Genomic DNA, 24,632 nt, shown 5'->3' on the forward strand with positions numbered 1-24,632 from the left:
CTACTAATTCAAATTTACCTGAATTTGTAACGTCTTACATGTAGACAATTTAAATAAAAGAATAATTGTAAATTGAAACACATTTCCCACTCCTAAAAAAATGACTGGGAGCTATATTCGTTAGCTTTTGTGTTGCTGTGCTCATGCAACACAGTAGTTTCACCAGGCATATTGTGTCTAAAGTATAATCTTTCTCCAGACTTCAGTGCTACAGAGACATTGACCAGCAGCTCACCAGAAGCCACCCCGCCTTCATTTAGGGTAGCCAATAAAAAATTAGCAACTCTCCCTTTAAACAGAATGAAGCAGCAAAATGAAATTTCAGGGCTGACTATAAGGTGTCCTCTTTGAAAGGGACTGGAAAGTACTTAGGAATGCATTTATTTTACTTCAACAATCTCTTAAAGTAATGGGGGGAGGGGGGTGTTGGGTTTTTTTTTTTTACTTAGTTTCTAATACTAAGTGTCAATCTAGATGCTACTCTTACCATACTGATAAGTTAAAAATGTTTGAGAGTTCATACTTAGTTGAGAAAGGAATCACCTAAACAGAAAGCATATATGAATTATTTCACTGTATTTCAAAACGGAAAATTTCGATTTGTCTGAGACTAAAAAAGCTAGCCTAGAAGAAATTTGAGATTCATTTCACCTTGTATAGATATAACCGCAAGTGCATGCTCTGCTTTTTTCAACTTAAGATGGATTTCACACCATGACAGGTTTCATTCTGCATTAAAATTGCAAATCTTCTATGTGGCCCAGTTTCAGCTGCAATTGATCTGCTTTGTCGTCATAGATAAAAAAAACAGTGAAGGGCACTGCAGCTTTAAATATTTCAGAGCTATGTAGCTAGTAAATAGACTCCATTGCAATATGGCTCTGAAGGTCGTGTCCTATTGTCTCTTTTCTCTCCAAATATTTTGAACAGCATAAAATGGTTTATTTTATACAATACCTCCCTGACATTTCTAAATCAGGTCAATTTTATTACACATTTCCTTACTGGAAAGGACAGATACGCCACGCTTTCCATACACACCCACGCTGCTTCTAGATGGATTCAAAACGTCCACTGTGAATGTTAACAGCAGGGTGTACATATCAGACATATACAGCTTTTCATACGTATACCTTATGCAAACAGACTCTGTTAAATCCCACCACAACATAAGGACAACTAGTTATTTCAATGGTGATAAAATAATTAACTGGATTTCAGGTCAAGAAGCATCTTTGGTTAAAATTAACATGCCAGTTAGTTAGAAACCTGAAGCCAGCAATTTTAACATCTCCTGTTTCTCACATATGGGAGAATATGAAAAAAAAAAAAAAAAATCACACGCAGCACCAAGAGAACGTAGTCTGCCAAACCTGTTTTTCATGAAGGAAGGCTACTACCTTTCAGATGCCAAAAAAAAAAAAAACCACAACAAAAAAACAAACAAACAAAAAAACACACACCAAACAAAAAGCCCTGTCACATTTAAGAAAAAGTTACAAGAAAAATAAGACTGTAAACCTTAAGCCAGAAATTGGAATCTTTTTGCATGCACTCCCTAGTATCAACCCCACTTCTTTCATATAAGGTGACTGTTCAATGCAAATATGAGTTATGGAGATGCCTTTCAGATAGAACAGTAACATGAAATACACCCCTGCAAAAAATACAACTTTGTGATAGCTGTCACCATGTGGAAGGTGCATGTAGTCATTTACCTGAAAAGGCAACAGATTGTTGCCATTGTCCGTCCTGAATGCGTTGTCTTCCATCCAGGATTTGGGGGTTAAGGGTGCAGCCCGTGGGAACTTCGGAGGGGCAATGACATTGCTGGAGAACGGTTTTTTAAGGGGTGAAATGGGATTGAGGGGGGAGGGCACGCCGACCCCCACTCCCACGCCGACCCCCACTCCAACTGCCCTTCGAGGGTCCCTACCAGCCTGCAGCCCACCCCAAGGGTTGGAAGGTGTACTCCAAGCCGCATTTTGATGGTTATTCCAGCTGGAGGAGGAAGAAGAAGAGGCAGAGGAGGAAGACGGTTTGCTGGTCATAATGGGCTGATGGCTGTAAGCAGCATTTCTCTGGGCGAAAGGTGCCTGATTAGGGCTTACAGGTGACCTCCGCTGCTGCTGCTGCTGAGCTTGCTGCTGCTGCTGCTGATGTTGGTGGTGTTGAGTCTGAGCTAGGCCAATTTGAGGCGAGAAAGTGCCACCAAATACAGGGTTGACATGGTGCGGAAAATTCTGGAAAAGCATTGTCCCATTGACTGGAGTAATCCCTTGGAAAAAGCTATCATCCACCGTGTTTGTGGTCCCCGTAGACCAGGTGCTGCCGAAGGAGGGAGACAAGGAGGTGCCGGCTGCAGGTTCTTGTTGAGGCTGGTGAAAGCTCAACCCAGGCAAAATGGGAGACTCCATCTGCATCTTCTCCTTGCTATTTTGGGAAGGAGCCGATGTGCCGATACTAGTCACTGAACTGTTGTCTTCTGGTTTGGGTGTCTCCGACGAGATGGGTGTAGAGGGGGCTTCTGCTGAGTTTGGATCTTGCTGCTGCTGCTGCTGCCGCTGCTGCTGGGGCTGGGCTTTGCTTTTGTCCATCAGTAAATCATCCTGCATGGTTTGCACAGCTGAAACAGTAGGGGAAAAAACCACAAAGACAGATTATTAACATTGTCATTCATACCACAAACCAGGCTGTTTTAATCATTTGCCGGCCAAAAATCTCGTCCTGTTGCTAGTGCTATGCTACAGCAAGTTGCAAGGCAAACCCGTAATCTTCCCCCTCCCCCATTTAGGAATATGTAACCTTTGATCGTGCTAGATTGCCTTTAAAATATTTTTTAAGATGCTTCACCCTTTTTGATGCCTTGTTTCCCTTCAGTCTAAATGAGAGATGTGCTTATAGGGCAGAGATATACAGCAATTTCGCCACGTCTCTTTTCTCTTACACCGGAACTCAGAGCTCTCACCCTGCAATGAGAAACTGATTCTGGTTCCTGTTTTTCCAAGCACCCTCCTCCACCTCCTCCCCCTGGTTATTTGCATACGTCAATAAATACTGCTGCGTCCTTCAGCAAGGTTAAAAAGACACCAGTCTTCACTCTTCTCCACCCCCTTTCCTATTAGGGGACCTTTAAAGGAGCCGGGTACCGATTTTCCTTAATTAACAAAGAAGCTTTCAGTTATTTAAATTTATCAGAGAGCAAGCACACGCGAAATCTCGCACTGATACGGGAGGGGTTCTTGGCTGCACAATCGTTTTCTGGCCTTTTTCTGCCGCACAGCTCGCCGCTTGCTTCGGGCATGAGGAGCGATCGCAATGACGGCGGGGGGGGGGGGGGGGGGGGCGGGGGGGGGTGGAGACACTTCATGTACAAAGCCACCGATGGGTCTTATATTTGCCTTCAGTGACCTTACGATCTTCCCCTGTAAAACGCTATTTTACACCAAAGCAGTCCTTTGCTTAAAGGTATTTCTACTCGCTCTACTTCTATATATAGGAAATCATCAGTAATTTGTTCATTGCAAAAAAATAAGGTCAAAACGAGCAGGATCTGGGAGATATTATTAGACCATGATGTTCCTGATGCTTTCACAATGAAAAATAAAAACAGGGCAAACTGAAATATCTAAAATACAGACATGCTGCATTTTAAAAGCCATCTTTACATGCACAAGACAAAGACTAGTGATGCAAATTATTTGCTAAATCAATACATAAGTTTAAACTTTAAAAGATAAATGTATGTAGAATGGTCGAGTCTTACATCTGCAAGAAATGGTGCTGCATATGAAATAGGTCAGATCATTTAATTTGATTATTATTTTGAAACACAATAGTACTAATGCATATACAGACATCAACGAACAGCAATTGTATGAAACTAGAACAGGAACCTCCACATTTTGCAGACTTTTAGTCAATTGAAGAGACCATTCTAAATCTCAAAATTATTTTAAATGAGCCAAAAATCACTTACTTTAATTGAGTCACTATGTCAAAGATGGTCATTGCTGAATACCTAATTGCATTTCTATTGAGTTAATCATATGCCAAGTACATCCCTAAGATTGCATTTTTTTAGGATTGTTGTTTTAATGTAACAAAGCAAAGTTAGGCCAAATCAATTAACTGTTTAAGAAAGGTGGCGGAGAGTGAAATTGACGACCCTCTCCTTTCTGACCAACAGTTTTCAGATAGTCCATGTGTACCTTTAACATTTTCTTTCTTTCTTTCTTTCTTTCTTTCTTTCTTTCTTTCAAATCTCTTCTCAGCCATACACACACTTTTTAGTTAAAATGAATGTCAGGACAGGTTTCTGCTATCAATTAAGTCACTGCTCATGCTCCCTATTATTTATCTGTTCAACATGCAACATGAACAGCAAGGGTTCATGAACAGACTATGCAGTGAGACAACATTAAGGCAAGTTCCTAAGAAGAATGGAGTAAACAATTGCATCTGTAACAGGCAGCTCTGCTGCTGGTGGTGCAGAAAACCTTGCAAGGCAGTTTAAAGCAATACTGCAGTAAGCCATAATATACCAAGCTCCGTGTAGCTTTCCATAGCTTCATTTCTATCAAAATTGCTATTAGTCCTAAGGCTACATAAAATCACTGATGATTCCACATCAGAGAGCGAAAAAGATTATATTTATCCCTCCCCTGGTTCTGAGCTATCACTACAAAAACATATTTAGAGAGAAAAACATAGCAGCTGAAATGTTAAAATTCTGGTGTCAATAAAGTATATTTAAATCAGTTAGTCACCAGGTTATCTACAGTGGCTAGCACAGCAGTTGCTTCAAATATGTACCTTGACTTAGACAGTTGTTTTTGAACTTTATCCTAAGGACTGTAATCCACATTCATTTTCATATTGCTTCTTAAAGGTAAAAAATCACTGCACAATTCAACCCTCTTGTCAAGGTCAAGACCTACCTTTAATGAATGAAGCCAGTCTGAATGGAAAAACACTGGATAATAAATGACTTTGAAAGACAGGCCAGCCAATGTCTAATGTTGGACTAATATGCAGTACCTCTTGATTATTTGCTGGTGTAAGTATTTGTGCAAATTTACAATCCAGTACAGGAAATCTATATCCCCATAGCAATAGCAGCTCCTTTTGCATGCAGTAACCCACGCAGTCAACACAGAAATTTTTAAGGAACAGTTACCTTTGGATTTTCTCTATTTAAAGATCAACAAAATGACAGTATATTTATTTTCTTCTTTCAGGTTTGGTATATGACAAATAGTCGACCACTCTGGCAAGAGCACTTTGACAACTGGAAGCTTTCTGCGCATGCGCTCCCAAGGAATCATGGGGTTTGAAGTCTTATCTATAGATGGCATTTCACTGCTGCCTATCCTGAAAGGAAGAAGGCACGAAAGGAAAAAAAAAAAATACGTGCATACCCCTCTTTCCAGGGAAAACTGCTGCAGTCTGAATCACCAGCTCTGAGAAAATAAATATCTGTCAGATTGGGCTGAAAGTGAGTAATTAAATAAGAGCTTTTAACAGTTTAATTTATAAGCCTGGATCAAATAGCTACCTATTCAGAACAACAATCGCTAGACAAAGAAATGGTTCTAGTATTTCCAAACTTCCTTCCAAACTCCAGACTTCTAGTATAAGAAATTAATTGTAAGCTCATACTAGCTATAAAATATACAGCTATTACAAAGGAGATAGTGTCATGTTGCTTAGCTGAAGACAATATTAAATAACTGCTTGTCATAATACGATTTCAAACAACATTCTGAAACTCAAACACAAATAGGTCGAGTACAAAAATGTAAAACAAGTCAAAATCAGCACGGAGGCAAAAAGTTGTACTATTTTAATAGTTCCCAATTTCCAAGTTACCACTTTTCCATTACTGAGTTATTGTTACGACACTGAAAATTCTACCAAAAAATAAGCTACTCAGAAAAAAAAGGTGCAAATTTTCCGATTTAATGTTCCATCTACTCTGTACATTGTTGTTCCACATTTCAACTACCTCCCTTCCACTACCCGCATATCTCCAACTTCTACATCAATACATAGCCTGACAGGAGTTCCTGTCATAAGATACTAATATTTTGATGATTAATGTAGGTCGGGTAAAGTTTTCAGGATTTCATTTACTGGCACTTGTGTCCTGTCTTGTACTGGTCCATGAATTATTCTGGATATTTATTCTGGGTAATTATTCATAATACTAATTATTCAGGACCAAATACTAATGCTTGTATGGACGTTACATAGTTGAAATCAGAAGCGTGAAAATATCCGTGTTTAATAAAATTGCAGGCTGATTTTTCAAAGAATGAAATATGCATAGCTTTATGGGTGAAAGAGAGATGACTAAAGCTGAGAAAGATAAATTAGGGCAGTTGAAAATGGGTTGTTAAAACACTTACGTCTCTGCTTTCTACAGTCTGTTTATGTTGGACTGTATGGTCTGCCTGCCTTAAATCAATGCTGTAATTAAGAGTTTCTCAACACTTGCTCTAACCTGTTTGTGCTACTCTGAATCATTAAGGGCAGGAAAACTGCTTTCTTACAGCAATTGAAAATACCTCATTTGTTGAAATATCCCAGCTAGCACAGGGCTGGCTCTAGGTGTTCTATACCCCTCCTTTATGTCCCCATTTACTTCTGGGTTATTGCTTTTCAGATGATTTGAGGATTCATGTGGAAGGGACCGCACCCTTGCTGTCAGTTCTTCCCAGGAGACAGCTTCACTTTGTAGATCAATTATTAAGATAAGGAGAGTGCTCATTATGATATTCACAAATGAGAAGCACTCCAGAACCAAAGAAAATCAGGATGTAAACACAGTTTTTGATCAACTACACACTAGAAGAAAACCATCTTTTGTTTCTACCAGCCAACTCTTTCATAACTGGAATTTAAAAGATAATAACAACAGCTGTATCAGAATGCAAGAGCTTAATTCAGTCTGGTACCTGAAATACTTGACCTGGGCCAGTTCCACAGAAACAAATGTAAGAAAGGCCCAAATAAGCCTAGCTAACCCAATTAACATTGTATTGAGTGTATTTTTATTTTATTAAATTCATTGTGAAGCAATTTAAGCCTACTATGACTAACAAACCATGCTAGTCCTTTTGCCAGAAAGTGAATATTGCAATGAGCTTGAAGGTTAAAATGAAGTATTATGTTACTGAAAAAAAATTAGTTTTATTGTAGAAACATTTTTCTCAGTTTAGATTTGTTTCATTTTAGCTTAATTGAGAGCTCCTTGTCTTTTTAAAGATGGAATCAAGTAGATTAAAAAATGCCTAACTGATCTTTTAATTTAACTACCATAGCAGTTAAAATGCAGTTTTGCCAAAATAGAACGTTTTCATATTGCCGGGTTACTTAGCTTTGTTGAAAACAGTGAATAATTCCAATAGCCTTAATGTTGTCAGATCAAAAGAACTGTATTAAGGTACTGCTCCTTCATTATTCGGCCTCTTTTTCAGGCCTTACTGAAATGGTCAGATAAATATTTAATATACTTCCATATTATTCTTACAGTAATTGCTTGTCAACTTCTTTATTAAGCTTAATTCTGTATAAATTTGTTATCAAACAATTCAGTATTTTAAGAGTTGATCTTCTGATATAAATCTGATGGCCAAATTTAGGGCTCAATTTTAAGCCCTAAATAGCTTATATTGGTTTTGGTGATTTTCATTAAGTTCTGTACTTGCCTTCAAATGTGCAGTTTTATTTAATTCAAAATGGCTGCCACCTCCAGTTAGTATCAGTGAGGCTGAACTCCATCGAATCTCAGTTAGTAGCAATCATTTTCCCTCACTTTGCATTGGTGAAAGGGAGTTCCCAGGAGAGTTCTCTCTGGGCTCAAATGCAGCTACTACCCGATGAAGGTAAGAGAGGACAAAGCGAGACAGTGCAATGAACATTACGGAGACAGAAGGAAGGAACAAGGAAGAATCTATTAAGGCACCATATGGGAAGCAATAGTTTAAAAAATGAAAAAACTGCAAGAGGCAACCTGAGATTTATAGTGGAAATTGCCAATGCAAAGAAGGAAGCATAAAGAAAAAAAAGTGGAAAGAAAATGAAGAGGAAAAGGGGATGAGGGAGTGTGAACTGAAGGAGGAGATTGTTGGTGAGAATAAAGCAAGCATCTGAATAGAGCAGCTGCATATCCGGTCTTGTTAAGGGGAAGAGATGAGGATGGAATGACAACTCTTGCTCTGTCAAGGAATAGGGAGTTTTTTCTCAAATTTAGAAACAGTTGGTTATATATGTATTTTAGGATCACACTTTGATTCTGAGAAGAGCAGACAAACGGAGAACACATACCCCAAGCTGTCCAACAAACTCTTGAACAATAAAAAGGCACAAATCAGTTTTCAAATTCCAGGATCTCTATGCTATTTATGGGATGTTAAGAGGTCTGCCGTTATAGAATCATAGAATAGTTTGGGTTAGAAGGGACCTACAAAGGTCACCTAGTCCAAACCCCCTGCAGTGAGCGGGGACATTTTCAGCTACATCAGGCTGCTCAGAGCCCTGTCCAACCTAACCTTGAATGTTTCCTAGATGGGGCATCTACCACCTCTCTGGGCAACCTGTTCCAGTGTTTCACCACCCTCATCGTAAAAAAATTCTTCCTTATGTCCAATCTAAATCTACCCTCTTTCGATTTAAAACCATTACCCCTTGTCCTATCATGTTTTTATGTATCTTATTATATTTTTATATTTCATATTTGGAAAAAAAGAAAAAGGAAAAAAAAAATGTCCAAACCTGCCAAGTGTTCACTATTTGACCTGATATTCAAGTTTTGTCCAGTCTTGTGATCCCTCCCTGTGCTGATGGCAGCTGCCTTTGTCACAGACTGTTCTCCAGCCTCAAATGGTAGCCAAGTGATCCTGGGTTCTGGTTACATTTCTTCAGGTAGGTATTGTTCACAGCCATTATTACTCATCATGACCTCATAGCTTTATCCTAAATGGTAGGCAACTAGCATATCCTTCCCATTCCAAAGCAAAAATAGAGAAATTGCACAAATCCCATAATCCCAGGAATAAAACCAGTTTCCCCATTTCCATTTGTAATGTTTGAGAATAAATATATAAAATCTAAGCATTTGGCTAGTCTAGCTGATCAGTGTTCTGGCCAATAGACAATGCACTTATTCCAGACCAAGATTAGGAACCAGAAACTCTGATATCTAATATTGCTCTTACATTTCATGAACAGCTGTAATTGGGACAGCGTGTATTAGATTCTCTTCCAGGAAGTCATGCCCATATGGTTTACTCAGGCCACAGTACATCCAAGACTTCTCAGCAGTGCAAGCAAAACCATATTTTACTGTCCCAAGAATAAGTACAAAATAAATTTTCTGGGACAGGATGTCAGCATGATGCCTTCTTCCTATCTGCTTCTATACATACTTCCTGTAAAGAACATTTACATCACTGTAACTACTTTAGCATTCCTGTTTATGATATTTGTAGCAATTAGAAAATAAACAACACCCTCCCTACTGTATAAATAGAATACAGCTTACAAGTCCAAGTCTGGATATTTTACACACATTTTACAACACTTTTCTCTCAACAAAGGCTGATTTTTTGCTAGCTAAGGCAACACAGTCAAAGAATCCAGTATGTTCACTAAAGCCTCCTTCCTATTCTACCTGATCTCTGTAGTCATGTACGTCCACCATGCAGATGCTACTTGTCTCAACCAAGAACAGATGTAGGTTGATGCAGCTGTAGAATTGTGGGTTTGGCCCTGTAAATTACTACCTTGTACAGCAACTGCAGTATAACAAAGTTGTAATTTACACAAGGTATCAGGGACTAGTTACATGTAACAAAACTTATTACAAGAGCTATTTATTAAAAATATAATACATATATATATTTCTATATAACCTGAAAAGGAAAATTCAAAGTTGATCTTTACTAACCAACCTTACCAAGAATCTGGACTGTCAAAACTGCCTCTGAAAAGCAGGATCTCACCCTTTGCTTGGGGAACACGACATTATGCAGAACCTTTACATGTATGCAAATACACATACACTTGGACTGAGAAGTAAGAGTGGGAGACAGACACCCATGGTGGAGACAAATGGGAAGGCAACTTCTCTCCAGGTGCTATCCACCTCTTTGCTCTATAAAGGCTTTTCAGCTTCTAAATTTCCAGTTTCACAGACTGCAATGCTCGGTATTGACTTCAGAACATAAAACAAACTTTAAAAGCACTTTAAATTTTTTTTCCCATTAGGAAGCACACCTACAAACTGAAATGAGAGCATTATCATTACCACCAGCCGTCCCACGCCTCACCCCACTTGCACACAGAAGCTAGTGGCCACCAGGCTTCCACCGAGCACGAAGGGCCACTTACAAGGGCGCCGGGTGCTTGTCCTTGTCATTGCCAACAAGTCCACAGAAACGGATTAATTTCCCTTCCGCCGTGCCAGCCACCGCCCTCCTCGGCAGCCTAGCCGGGGAAGGCACCTGGCAAGGTCCCCTCTGTCCTCGGGCCTCTCCGCCCCAAGGGCAGGTCCCGGGGGCCCGGCCGGCCGAACAGGGGGCGGGAGCCGCCTGCACCTGTTCGGCAGGCGAGGGAATGGCGGGGGTGCGCAGGAGGGTGCTCCTTCCCTGACGGGGGACCCCACGCCCTGCGTGAGCGGGGAGGGGGCAGAGGAGGAGGAGGCGGCCCGGCCTCTCCCTCCTTCCCTCCCTCCGCCCGTGAGGGGGGACGGCCGCCGGCGGGAGCGGGGCTGCGCCGCTCCCCTCACCCGCCGCGGAGGGCAACGGTCGCTGCGCGAGGAAGGAGCGCGGTGGCGCGAGGGCCCTTCCCACTCCCCCACCCCTTCGGGCCCTCAGGGGAACCTGGGCGGCGGCGGCCGCGGCGGGAGGGGCGGCGGCCGCTGCAGAGGGCGCGGGGCCGGGCCGGGCGCTGACCTTCCCCCCGCCTACCCCCGTACGCCGGCGCGGCCGTTCCGCCGCCACCGCGTTCCCCTACCTGCCCCGCGCGCGGTGCCGGGCAGCGACTACGCGACGGCGGCGAGGAGACGCATAGGGAGGGGAGGGCAGCGGCGCCACGGGGAGGGGAGAGGCTGGGGGTGCGCCCCGCCGGACCTTTAAACTCCCGGCGGCGGCAGGACTACACTTCCCAGCGCGCCGCGGGGCCGCCGCCGGTTCCCTGGCGCAGGCGCGCTGCGGCGAGCGGGTGGTGACGGGCGCCGCGGCTGCGCTCAGCACTTACCTCACAGAGGCGGCGTCGCCACCTCTCACCCCGGCAGCGCGGCGGCCTGGGCCGCGCAGCTTCTGCGTGCGGCTCCGTCCCGCCTCAGCGAGCGGTCCTCCGCTTCGTCCCCGCCTGTTGAAGGAGGGGCCGCCCCGGCTGCCTGGTGGAGGGCGGTTTCGCTGCCTTTCCTTTTGCTTCCCTTCCCCTACCGTCACACGCGTGACGCGCGGCTCGGTCGGCGCCGGGGCCGCCTTTGTCAGGCTCTGGGCCCTCGGCTAGGCCCGCTCCTCTTCCCGGGAGCCATGTCCGAGCAGACGGGCTTGGCCCTGCCGCAGACCATGGACAGGTACGAGGAGGGCCCGGCGCTGGGGCCCGGCGGGAGAGAGCCCCCTCGGTGGGCGTGTGAGTCGCCCGCGTCTCCCGGGCCGCCCGCGGCGGCGGCGGGTCGGCGCTGCCTGTGGCGTATTTCGGGCCGGCGGGCCGCGGGGGGAGTTGCGGTGGGCCGCTCCGGGGCGGGGGCCCCCGCAGCCGTTGCTGGCGGCGGGGCTGAGGCGCGGTGGCGGCGCAGCAGGGCCTGGGGCGGTGAGCGCGGGTCCGGTTTCACTTTTTGGCTTCTGGAAACTTTGGTGGTCCGGGCGAAGTCGTGCCAGCTCTGTCGTAAATCAGTGCAAGGTACCGCGGGCAGCAGCGCGGTATCTGCGGCGGCGTGGGGGGCGTGGGAGGATCGCTCTGGCAGCCTTTGGGCAGGAGGAGGTGTGTCTGGGCTGACAGGGGCTCTGGGGAGAGTGGCGGCGGTCTGCAGAAGGCTGTCCGGTTTCTGTGGGTCTAGGAGGTACTGTAGGTATGGAAAACATTGGCATGCACGTAAAATAAGGCACCAAAAGACGACCAAAACTTAACTGGCGTTGTGTGGTTTGTTGCTGGTTTTATGGTCTTTGAGGTAAAGCTTACAATTGTTTTTTGGAGTGCTGTTAAAAAGTACAACCTAAAAACTACTTTGACTTAACTGTAGGGGAGGAAAGATGGTTACTAACTATTAAATTATTTTTATTACACTTGTTTTCTCTTTATGCTTTTATTTGAATATGTAGCACTTTCACTCTCTTCTAGTGAGGGCTTAACATTCCTTATATGTAATTTTGAGTCATCCAGAAACCCTTAAGGCCCACCCCTATAAACAACAAAAACAACTTGGTAGCCTTTTATTGCAGGAGTTGTGATAGCCTGGTGTTTCAGAAGGTGGGGGCCCAAAAGGAATTAGGCTTGTGTTGATGAACCTGTCAAGCTTTCATCATAAGGAAGCAAAAAAAAAACCCTAGTGTTTTTCTCCTTTCCAGGTCACCTCTAAGGAAAGAGGATTTAGCAAAATACAGGCTGTCATCAGGCAAGTGATGGAGATATAAACTATGTGAGGCAGGGGCAGAACTTGTGCAGCCTGGAAAGTGGCGATGAGAAGTTTGTTTGATACAGAGAGATGATAAAAGTGAGTTGGGGAGGGAGGGAAAGTTGTTTGTGTTTTAGAAAAACTGAAGGAGTGAGACATGACAATGGAATGATTTAGGTTAGAATTTAGAAAAATGCCTGTCAAGGAGGCTAGCAGTCAGGAACAACAAGTGCATTTCCAAGAAGTAACAGGAAGGAGGTAGATTTTTAGAAATACTATCAGGAAAGTATTCAGTTTGATATACTTCTTGTGAATGTAGGGAATAAAAGGGAAAAATTAAGGAAGACAAAAAGAATTGGGAGAAGGATGATAGAACTATTGGGGGAGGGGGAGGGGGGATTGAGTGTTGCAGAATCAACTCCTGAAACTAAAAAAAAAAAAAAAAAAAAAAAAACCTCCATCCTGAAGGTTGTAGTCCAATAATATGTAATATTTTATGTTTTCAAGTTCTAGGAAACCATGATATTCTGAGTGGATTCCCTACTGTCTATGGCTGTTATATCATACCATGAAGTCCTAGTTCACCCTTTTGGGAAATGGCTGTAAGATGGTGTTTATAATCTGTGTTGTGAACAACTGTTAAATTAAACACTTAATTAAAAAGGGGAAATTAGTTAACTGGTGGCCAAAACAGTTTACTATTCTTCGGTTGTTATGTGTGGGTTTGATGTACACTTAATATTCTTGTATCCTTTCAGCTTTGTGAAATTGTAATTTGTATATCTGGCCCTTTTCAAAGACTTTCTCCAGTAAACTTGGATTAGCACAGTTGATATAATCTAAAACAAATGGAAGTGTCCCTGACTTTCTTAATAACAAGGACAGCGCGGAAAAAGTTTTAAGTACCTAGGTAGTGTGAAAGGAGGTACGAAGAGAGACTATGGCTTTCATATAAGAATTTATTTGGCTCAGTATAGGAAACTTTAGGAACAGTAGTGTGAGAAGTGGTGAATGGAGTGGTAAGAAGGAGCCAAGTATGTAGGATTTGAGTTTAATTCAGAGTGTAGTACAATACCAACAGAAAGATTTTGGAGTAACCAAGACCTCAAAATGCAGTCAGTGTAAATAATTTTTCAGTTACATATTGGGTTTATGGAGCAGGGTTACATTGGAAGAAACCAATTTTAATTTATCTCTTATTTCTGAAGGTCATATGTAACTGTTTTCATGTTGTATGTAGTGATGATCAAGATAAACCTTCAATATTTCACATGAGGGGATGTAACCCATGAATGACTCATCTGTAGGGATTCTGAGGGGTTGAAATGCCTCTACTACCCTGTTATCTTTATTGCTTATGACAGACAGTTGTTTTCCTGGGTAAGAGGAAAAAGTATGTATGCAAAAGCTTAAGAGTAACTGTTAATGGATTGTAACTTAACACAAAGCGCATTCTTTAAATCAAACTGAGATTTTTTTAGTGAAGGATGCAGAAAATACCTTTTCAATGAATAAGGCTTTAATTTGATTCTAATAGTTAAGTCATTAGGAGGGGAAAAAATAAGGTTTTCTTTTGTTTCCAATACCTAGGTGGTCACACTGAGAGTGGTGAGGTACTGTTGTATCAGGAGCAAGGTGTTGCTGCAGATCTGAATGTATGTGCTGCTTTGTATACAACGGTCAGAGCTCCTAGAGCAAGTTCTTTAATTATGTATTTGTGAGAGAGATGGTTGGCTGCTTCTCCTGGCTCTTAGATTGTACATCTGTATGACTTGCAGGTTGGTTTGTTGTTTTTTTTTTCCTTAATAAAGCAATTTGGATTTCTCCAGTGTAAGCAGTGTCTTGATAGCACCTCAACATTGTTGCCTGGGATTCATCTTTCTTTTATGTATTTTGTGCTCCACTCTCCTTTATTTTCCTTGCATAATTTCAGTCTGGAAGCAAACCACACATTTGTAACAAAGAGGCTAAATAGCTGTTAAGGTATAAGGTGTTTGTTACTTGAAATGTCTAGCTAAGGATTTTATACTTGCCTGAAGGATTAGCTACAGCATAAATACAAGAAGCATGAGAAGTAGACATGACTATGAAGTGACACTACATTCTGGAGTTCTCTCGTCTGCATTTAGGAAACTAATCCAGATGATTATCATGATCCTTTCTGGCCTCAAAATTGGAATTTCCATCCCTCTTGTAATTTTTTTTTTTTCTTCTAGCTCATGTTTAAGTAACAGGCCTAGATAATAGTCTTAAAATACCATCCTTTTCTGCATGCAGAATTCTTTGCAATCTTTGTAAAGGGCCATATTCCTGGGCTAATGTGTGCACTTGAAGGCAGTGGTTAGTGGTCTGTCTAAATGGTGAGGTTTTATTATTTTTAATCCCTTTATTCATGTTGGTTTAATGCATAAATTACGGAATGATAGGAATTTCCATTAAAAAATTGAAATTATGTGGCAGTGGTTTTTTATGTGCTGTTAATCAATGCAAAAACGTTTTTCAAGATTTCTTTAAATAAAATTGCCAGATTACATGAAAATATGTTAGAAATTATTAGCTATTACTCTATTGAGTGCACAGGGCAAACTTTATTTGAAAGTCAATCCTAATGCATTTGTCAAATTTTAACAGGCAGAGGCCATTTGATATGCCATACATATTTTTAATGTAAAAGCATTTTTTTAAAGGAATACCTAGAAATATTATATTCTGAATAGTATTGGTATGTTGAACCTTTACAGTGAAATTCTTGTGCCTGGTATGCGAAGATCATGAACGGAGTCAGTCCTTCTTGTGTTTTCAAACATAGTTTTGAAAATGTACAAAAAAACTTTAGTCTTTTGTGGGCTTTTTTCATGTTTCCTATTCAATTAGGTCCTATAAATTTTCTGGCTCTCAGCACTCTTTTACAACAGTTCTTCCAATTGAACGCTTCTAATTGTTTCTTCTAGCTGCCCTGTGTAGCACCTGTCACAACAGGTATTCTGGCTTCTTAATGCATTTTTGAAACATTTTCATTCTTCTGGGTAACTTTGAAGATAAGATGTTGAACTTTCTGGCAGATTTTGGTGCCCTCTTTGATGAAAAACTTAATCCTTTAAATACTTAGTATTTTTCCTGTGTTATTTGCTTGTCAAACACAATTTGACTTTACCTCTGCTATTTTTTTATAGTTATGTTTTTAAGCAGAACTAATGTGTAAATTCAGTTTGTTTTTAAGTTATGGCTATAGCTATATCTTGTCAGTTTGCTATTTTATAGCTTTCTGTAGTAGCTTGCATGTTATTGCCAGGACATCAGTTGGCTGTGATCCCGTGCTACGTAGCCTTACAGAACACTTGACTGGGTCCCACCAGAGTTGCTGTTAGAATACATATGAGAAAACAAAACTAATAACTATTTATCTACTACATGGTGTTGGTTGAGCAGTTGCTTTCTGAAGTCACAAGATTTGAAAAACAGTTATTAAACGTGTACTTGCCATAATGAAGTCAATGGCAAGCCCATATTGATAGAAAACCTGGACAATGTATATATTTGAGTAATTAAAAAAAAAATCTTCAATGTGGTCAAATTAAAAAAAAAAATGTTACTTTAAGTGTATCATCAGATAGTCTCTGATTTATTTGTTTGTGAAGATAATCTGGTCAATCTGCTGTCTTTAAAAAAACAAATGCTTAGCCTCACAACCAGCTTTTTCCTGGCTATGTCATTGGCTCACATTCAGGTAGATATAGGCATAATGCTACAATGTACTCATGTTTTTAAGCTTTATTTTCTTGACTTCAGTTGGATTATGTGTAGATTGCTCTTGCAGTTGATTATACCAAGGCTGCAGAATGCTGGGGTTTTATTTTGTAGTGTTTTTTTTTTTTAAAGCATGTTCTGTGGTAGTGATTTGTGATGCTCCTTACACTATCTGAAAGACAACTCCGGCTCGCTTCTTCCTGTATATTTGCCAGCTGGCCAGAATGTGGTCACTTTTGCCTTCTGTTTTTTCAGTATTCAAAGATGTTAGTCAAAATGTGATAAATAATCTGTTGAAGTCTTGTGCAGGTACATGCTGAAGAATCAGTGTAGTCGCAATTTTAGCGTGATTTAACTTTTGAATTAGCATGCTTTATTTTCTGAATGGGTAGTAGTTGGTTCAACTGTGATCAATATGCAGCCCTCCTTGATAGAGACTAGAGCAACATCACACGACTGTTTTGTCCTCTACCCTTGCAATTCCTTATTTAAAGGAGTTGAAATTGCAGGTAGACTTTAAAAGCAATTAAAAGATAAAATGCAGAATTGTAGTTGGCTTAAGAAATTACTTATACTATCAAGAGAGGAATGCTATTGCAACTAAATTTTCTCTTTGCCCCAGAGCACTGATTTGTCAGAGAAATGCTAGCAATTGAGGTTCAAAAGTTGCAAAATAGAAAATTCATGGGTTTTCTATTTCAGTTTTCTGAACTGTCATCTGATTCCATGGTAATTTTATTTTTTTTAAGGAAAACAGCATATGCAATGGTTTTGTACATCATTTTCAGTTGCTCCTTTCATTCCAGTTAGCATGTGTGCTGTTTGTGTTCATATGAATCTTTTCTTTTCCTTCCCTCTTTGGAAGTGCGGGCACTGATATAGGTTTATTTGCACGATTAACTGCTGATACTTTAGTAACCAAAGACAAGGTTTGGATTAAGACCTTAATGATACAACCTAGGCAATGTAATTAGTGCAGTGTGGTCCTTGATTAAAAACCTTTATTCTGGACTCCTTAAACTTGTACTGGATGTTGTGCGCTGTGAATAATCTCACTGACTAAAGTTGACACGTGAGTAAATCTTTGTAGGAGTGGAGTTCAACCAGATAAGATATGCAGAGTAATAAACAACATAAAACACTTTACAGCATTTATATAGTATTTTTACTTTATGCAAACTATTTACTGTTTCTGCAGTTATACAGTCTGATTTACTTGCACTGATTGTTTTCTTTCTACACAACACAGTTAAACTCTTTTTTTTTGAAGGAGAGCTTTCCCTGGTTTCTGGTCAAACTCTATCAGCAACTAGAAGTACCTGGCTTTCTGTTGTTCCTCTAGAGTAGGTTATGCATGCTTAGAAAGAAGAGAATGTAAGAATAAAGAATGGCCTGTGCTGGGTTAATCTCTACCAGAAAGGAAACAAGGTGTTCTTCCCTGTCTTTACCCCAACTGGTTGGAAGCTGATGTTAATACAGGAAGGAAAAAGCAAAATTATATATATGTTAGAGTGGGTTTGAAGAATGAAAGTTTGAAACAGTAATTACTTTCTAATAGCTACACTTTTTCATTATTGCTTCATCCCAGGTACGTCCCTTGCTATTCCAGTTCTCTTTATGCCAAAGGTTCCGTGTAGATGGAGTTCATCCTGTGTCTTATCAGTAAAGGTGGTTAGTGAAGACTGGTTGCCTGTAGAATGCCTTTTGCCCATCTGTAGTATAAAAGTGTCAGCATGTTATTAGAAACTATCTTAACCTTTGGCTGTCATCTTGTGTACATTATATTTCCATCTTTGATGTCTGCTTTGATATGCTTAGAAACAAACATACACATTTTAATTGCTGCTTAACTGTTAACTTCTACCTGCAGACAGTAGGCAATTATTCCTCTTATTTCAGTGTGGGGAAACTCTTGAGAGACTATTTATCATGTTTGGTACTAAAAATCTTGGTATTCCATGTATTATCAAGACATTCAAATAATATTTTCAGATGTTGTATCTGCTTCATCTAAAAATGCTATACAAAAACCTGTTTATTGATATCTTCCACATAAAACTGCTCAGACCTCTATAATGGTGCTTAACTGTGATTGTTTCCTTTGGCATGGTGTCTTACAGTGCTTGCTGAAATTAAAACTTTTGACAATTAATGCAAATGTGTTGAATACATCTCTTAATATGTATAATAATTTACAGAGAATGATAAATTTAAAGGTTCAGGTATTAATTTTGGAATGTCTTTTTTAAGTAATACTTAAAGTGGTAATGAATACACCAGCTGTTTAGGACTTGTTTGCTTGGTGCTTCTGACATCTTAACCTGCTTATGGTCTTACTGTACTGCAGAGTGGGTGGGAAGTTCCTTGTGTGGAAGTGGTAACAGCGTTTTGATATATCTTGTTTTCTTCCTCTCAGCTGGGTACTAGCTTGTTATAGGATGTAATACCTATCTTTATCAAAAGAGTGCATGACTTGCTCATTTTTTACTGGTACTTGTGGCTTACCTCAAGTAGCAAATCCATCTTGAGTGCAGAAGAACAAAAAGACCCAATCTGAAGTGGTTAAGTTCTTTTAAGCAAACTGCTTCTGGTTAATGTGTCTAAATGAAACTGTTATTAAGGTTACACAAGCTGGTCAAGGGGCTTGAGCATATGACTTAGTAGGACAAGCTAGAGGGAACTGGGCCTGCTTAGCCTGAAGAAGAGATGGCTTGGGGAGACCTAATAACCTTCTAGTACCTACCGAGGAAGTTGTTCAGAAGACAGTCTGTCTCTTTTTGGAGGTTCCTGGCAGGATGATGAGAAACGAGGACCGTCAATTTGACCAGAGAAGGTTTCAGCATGTGGGGATGGGGAGCGATGCAGTTGAGCTTTGGAACAGGTTTCCCCGGGGCAGCTGTGGATCTCTGTCCATGGCGCTTTTCAAGACCCAGCTGGAGAAAGTTCTGACAATCTGGTCTGAATTCACAGTATTGCTTCTGCCTTGGGCAGGAGGTCTGACTGGAGACCTCCTCTGGTCCCTTCCAACCCAAATAATTCTATGATACCAGGTCTAGATGCAACCCCAATTTAAATAGGGAGACAACACAGTATTAGGGCTCTATTTGCACTGCGTGAGATGAGCATATTGTGCTGGAGGTGCCAAACGAGAGGTACAGTCCACTAATACCTTCTGGCAAATCTGCACTTAGCCTTTTTTAGCATCTGCTCTGAAATCTGTGCCTAGAAGTTAAGATGACTTCTTGTCTAGTTGGACTGGAATCTTGTTTTTTCCTTTTCTCTAAGATTTTTTTTCTCTCCTGTTATTTTAATGGGTGCTTTTTGTCAATAGCTTTCTACCATGCTGTTGTGGTTTAACCCCAGCCAGCAACTAAGCACCACGCAGCTGCTTGCTCACTCCCCACCAGTGGGATGGGGGAGAGAATCAGAAGGGTAAAAGGGAGGAAACTCGTGGGTTGAGATAAGAACAGTTTAATAATTGAAGTAAAATAAATTAGAACAGTTAAATAGGCAAAGCAAAAACCGTGCACGCAAACAAAACAGAACAAGGAATTCATTCACTACTTCCCATCGGCAGGCAGGTGTTCAGCCATCCCCAGGAAAGCAGGGCTCCATCACGCGGAACGGTTACTTGGGAAGACAAACGCCATAACGCCCAATGTCCCCCCTTCCTTCTTCTTCCCCCAGCTTATATACTGAGCATGACGTCATATGGTATGGAATAGCCCTTGGGCCAGTCTGGGCCAGCTGTCCTGGCTGTGCCCCCTCCCAGCTTCTTGTGCCCCCGGCAGAGCAGGGGAAGCTGAAAAGTCCTTGACCAGTGTGAGCGCCACTTAGCACCTATTTAGAGACAGCTTAGCACTACTCAGCAAGAACCAAAGCATCAGTGTATCATCATCGACATTGTTCTCATCCTAAACCCAAAACACAGCCCCATACCGGCTACCAAGACGAAAATTAACTCTATCCCAGCTGAAACCAGGACACATGCAATGAAAGGGCTTAGGCTCAGGATTTTTGTGACAGTGATTCTGGGGAAAGGATTATATACCTCCTGCCTAACACAAATATAGGATAAGAAGAATTCTAATAAAAATCTCCACTTTTTAAACTTCCAAAAAAAAAGGTTGTACTGAAGTTATATTAAATCTGGGACTAGCTGTTCACTTGTTCATAATTTTAAATCTTAATTATCTTAACCGATCAAGATAAAAATGAAAATTAAACTGGCCTGCTATATAACAGTTTTCCTATAATAAGTAAATACCAATTGATTTAAGGGCCAACCATGGAATCTTGGTATATGCTTATGTTTGGAAACAAGCTTCCTGGGTAAGTGTAGTTCGTGTTTCTAGGCTTTTAGGTGATTGACTGCTGATGAGCATTATGAACTATTTAGTGTTCTCAGTTTCTGTATCTGTGCCTGTTTCTCCCTTTGGCCATGCGTCTCTTATTCAAGGTGTGTGTATTAACGGGAAGTGTTAACACTGTGAAGGTAGTAAATAATAGAGTTAGTATGGACAAGAGGGGCTGGCATTCAGCGATTTATTTTTTAAAGCCATTTTAATATAGTAGTTATTTCTTGACAATCTTTCTAGAAAAAAAGATTAGACCCTCTGTTTTAAAGCTGTAATGTTGTCTTTACGTAGCTTTCTGATCTCTCCTCATTTGTTTCTTCTGTTATAAATGCCTCCTCTTGAGATCTGAATACTTTTGTTTAGAAGTGGATATTCTATATTGGACTAAAATGTGCCAACATAAGTTAGCCTTCTGTGAAGGATTTAATTACAGAAGGCCATGTGCTCAGTGCTTGTGACTGTTCTGCCGGTGAGTCATGCAGTCAATTCTACAGGGTGCCGAGGAGAGTTACTTAATGTTATGATCAGACACCTTGGAGTTTTGTTCACATTTATTCAGAGTAAAGACATTTCGAAATTTTCAATGTCTGCCACATTTGAGTGGTTTTTGTTGTTCTTGAGGTATTAATGTCCCAAGAATATATCTTCTTGGTGTTTAATTTTTTGTTGGTAATTTTTAGGTCTCAAATTTTTAAGTTTTTATTATGTATATTAGGAGGATATAAGATGACTGACTTCAGTAGAGCTTTTTGGTTTTCTTTCTTACACTGTAAATTATCTGATAAAAATAGAAGTTATAAACTGAGAATAACTTGAGTAATAGTGTCTGTTACATAAACTCTTTGAGTTCAAAGCAATTTGCTTGCTTTGGAGTCTTCCTGCCAATTTTTGCAGCTTTAGGACTACACTTCCTATTTTTCTTCTTTTCTTTGGGAGAACATAACAGAAAAATTGCTTACCCTGTATGGTCAGTTTAACCATGAAACTCTCTAGGCATACATCATACAAAAATTCAACTTTTATTTCACAGTTACCTTGCCTAAGAATGGAATGTAAAGTTAGTAGCTGTAAGTTTGGTTTCTAACAGATTACATCTATGCTAATGTGTTTACTTTTGTAACTGAAGATATTGTGGCTAAAGATTAATTTGTATTTTTACATTACCTGCGTGATACTGGAAAATTACTGCAGGAGATTGAGCTCACATAATGCAGACTCTGTGAATGGAATGTAACTTTGCATTTCTTGTCCTTTATCTTTTGCTTGTCACAACAACACTTTAATGTCAAGATGGCTACAGTTTTAGACATGTCAAGGTTGGTCTATTCTGTATGTGTGTCACTCTTGATATTTGTAACATCTGTCATCTACTCTGTACACGTACCACGAATACCAGTATTGGTATTTTTCTGATGCAACTCTCTTTCCCTTTCCCCTAGTGCAAAGTAACATTGTTTAGTGCTAGATTAATAGAGACTACATATTTTTGTCTTCTTTTGGGACTGGGAATTGCATTTAACATTCCAGTTTAAAACAGTAGATTAAAAACATCTTGACACCAATCTTTGAAAACAGATATGGTTAGTGCTCGATTAAGGAAGTTAGTAAGTACATGTTAACCTTCTGTTACGGAAAAGTAAATCTTCCAGGACATAGGAAGGACTAATGCTTGTTATCCCTTGTTTCAGAACTTGAAGGAATAAAGGTTAAAGTTAAATGCCTTTAAGTCGACCAAATGCTTGCTTTAACTTACATCTTGGCTAAAGAGGAAAAATGGAGATAGTTTTGCTCATCGAATGGCAGAGCTAATGACAGAATTCTGACAAAGTAATGAAGCAGTTGTGCAGTGATTCCTAACCTTGGTACATATGCAGCGTTTTCAAGCAAGCGATATGCTGTAAGCAGAATTGTTTTGATGTCAAGGTTAGCATCAATGCTAGTATTTTTAAATTCTTCAATAATGGTAGGAAGTTGTTTTCTGGGAATGTTGACTGGGGAATCTTTTGTATGTGTAATTAAACTATAGCAGTATCTTAGAGCATTGTAGCATACTTTGAGTCTCTCTTTACTAAGAAACAACCTCCTGTGTTCTAGAGCTTCAGATCAATTTTCTGCTGCGTGCATTGATGTTTTTCACACAGATCTTCCCTCTATCCTCTAACTGTCGTCATTTAGTGTTAATAAGTTGGAGAGCCAAACGAGTAATTTTCTGTGCACCATTCTTGATTAAATGCTTTTGGTTTTTTCTTTTTCCACCAACATTTTGTATGCCTTGGTTTAATTTAAGTGTTATTGTCTAGCTGGAGAGGGTATTGACTGAGCTACTGAAAACAAAGATGCAAGTGCTCTTTTTTTTTCTTCTCAAAAAGAGTAGAATTCAGGTCGTGATGACTGTGTTCAACAGTATAGTTGAAGATACCTTTTCCAGGAGGCCTCAAATGAAGTTATAGTTACTTGTTTGTTATACTCTTATTGTCTGGCAAGTAAATCTAATGTATTGGAAATCATGGACAGTCATGTTTAAAAAAACCCATGTTAAATCCAAAGTTCAGCACATGGTGAAATGTGTAATATCCCCAGGGAGTGAGGACTTCTGTAAGAATTTAATACAGTAGATTGCAGATGAATTACAGCAAGAATGGCTTTTAAAACTACTTTGAGGTCTGAAGCTGTCTTCTGTTGCTAAATCTGGCAGTGTTGCTAGAACTAAGGCAATTTTTTTAGCCTCAAATAATAATCCACCCTCCTTTAAGTCTTATTTGTACATAAATCAGATCAGCTTGTCAGTAGTTGGCTGTCTTACCTTCCTAGTAGGTCACATTATCTGTTAGAGAAGGCTGTGTGTGGTTGTCTTGCCATCTAGAGTTCTTGCAATATCTTGAACATGCTAGCAGCTTTTCTTTCTTCAGCCAGTGTAAATATTAGTATATGAATTCTAGCTGATCGAGCCTCTTACTACTTCAGTTATATTTTGACATTATGTTGCTTAGCAATTAGACATCAAGAGAAGCTAAAACTTAAAGGAATTTCTTCTGGTTTTCATTTTCCTCATCAGGAGGGGCTTTTAGACATATTGCTATACAATTTGTGAAAATTACAGGAAATTAATACATAATTAAGATGTTTAAAGGAACATTCAAGGAAGTAACTTTAGCCTCTAAAACATAATTTGCTACTTGCTTCATATCTCTGTTACTTTCCATGTTTGTGATTGACAGCTTTGTCAAACAATGCTTAAAAAAATGTTTTCCCTATATAGTATGCTATCTGCATTTAAAAAAAATCCATTAAATGTTTAAGGCATTAACTGAATGCTATTGGAATTCTTCAGTGTTTCCTATGTATGTATACACTTGACTATTTGTTCAGCTTCTCTTTTCAAATCGTGTTGTTCAAAGCATATTTCAGTTTTGGAAGTAAATGATTTTGTGTGTGTCTGTGGGGTTCTTTGTTTTGGTTTTGTTTGGCTTTTCTCTTTCCACTTGATTTTAGTCACTCTCTTGTTTTTCTTCCTAAATGTGACAGTAAGAATCAGTGTTAGCGCCCCCTAGCAGGCACTCAGTTGCTGAAATTGTTAGAGTTGTATGCCAAGCTGCTAATAATAATAGTTTAATCAGCAAAATGTGTAATGTTTTAGTAATAAGGTGCTTATTGTATGAGTAATAGGTTTTTTTTATTTGTCCTTTGCACTTTTTTAGGAGAACTCTCTTTTCCCTCCCTCCCTTAAGAAATAAAACAAATGCTTGTAACGGCTAGCCAAGTTCTTCGTATATTTAGAGGCTCACAGCAAGGCCACTGAGCCTTGGTGACTTATCAAATTTTCCTTTTGAAAAGGTGAGAGCATGGTAATATTAAACAAAGCCTTTAAGAGAACTGAATTTTGAAGTCTTTGCAAAAGG

At 40.1% G+C, this 24,632-nt stretch overlaps 2 protein-coding genes across 17 annotated transcripts in view; one reads left to right on the forward strand and one right to left on the reverse strand.

Annotated features, from left to right (window-relative positions):
- Positions 1-11,342, reverse strand: part of CPEB3 (cytoplasmic polyadenylation element binding protein 3) — a 99,152-nt gene extending 87,810 nt beyond the window's left edge. For 2 of the 13 annotated variants that reach the window (XM_082310389.1, XM_082310385.1), the window contains exons 1-2: positions 10,396-10,907; positions 1,719-2,626 (exon numbers count right to left, since the gene is read on the reverse strand). In XM_082310389.1, the coding sequence (XP_082166515.1) occupies positions 1,719-2,626; positions 10,396-10,423 (936 nt within the window). In that variant the 5' untranslated portion in view covers positions 10,424-10,907. The other 11 variants (XM_082310392.1, XM_082310391.1, XM_082310397.1 and 8 more) reach the window with 11 other exon arrangements.
- MARCHF5 (membrane associated ring-CH-type finger 5) overlaps positions 11,267-24,632 on the forward strand; it is a 42,675-nt gene continuing 29,309 nt past the window's right edge. For 3 of the 4 annotated variants that reach the window (XR_014228035.1, XM_082310399.1, XM_082310401.1), the window contains exon 1: positions 11,267-11,590. Coding sequence is in view for 3 of the 4 variants with exons in the window: in XM_082310399.1 (XP_082166525.1) it covers positions 11,547-11,590 (44 nt within the window). In the remaining variant the exon portion in view is untranslated. The remainder of the gene's footprint in view (positions 11,591-24,632) is intronic. The other variant, XM_082310400.1, reaches the window with a different exon arrangement.

This window comes from Platalea leucorodia, assembly GCF_965183815.1.
Source record: "Platalea leucorodia genome assembly, chromosome: 4".
Classification (NCBI taxonomy): domain Eukaryota; kingdom Metazoa; phylum Chordata; class Aves; order Pelecaniformes; family Threskiornithidae; genus Platalea; species Platalea leucorodia.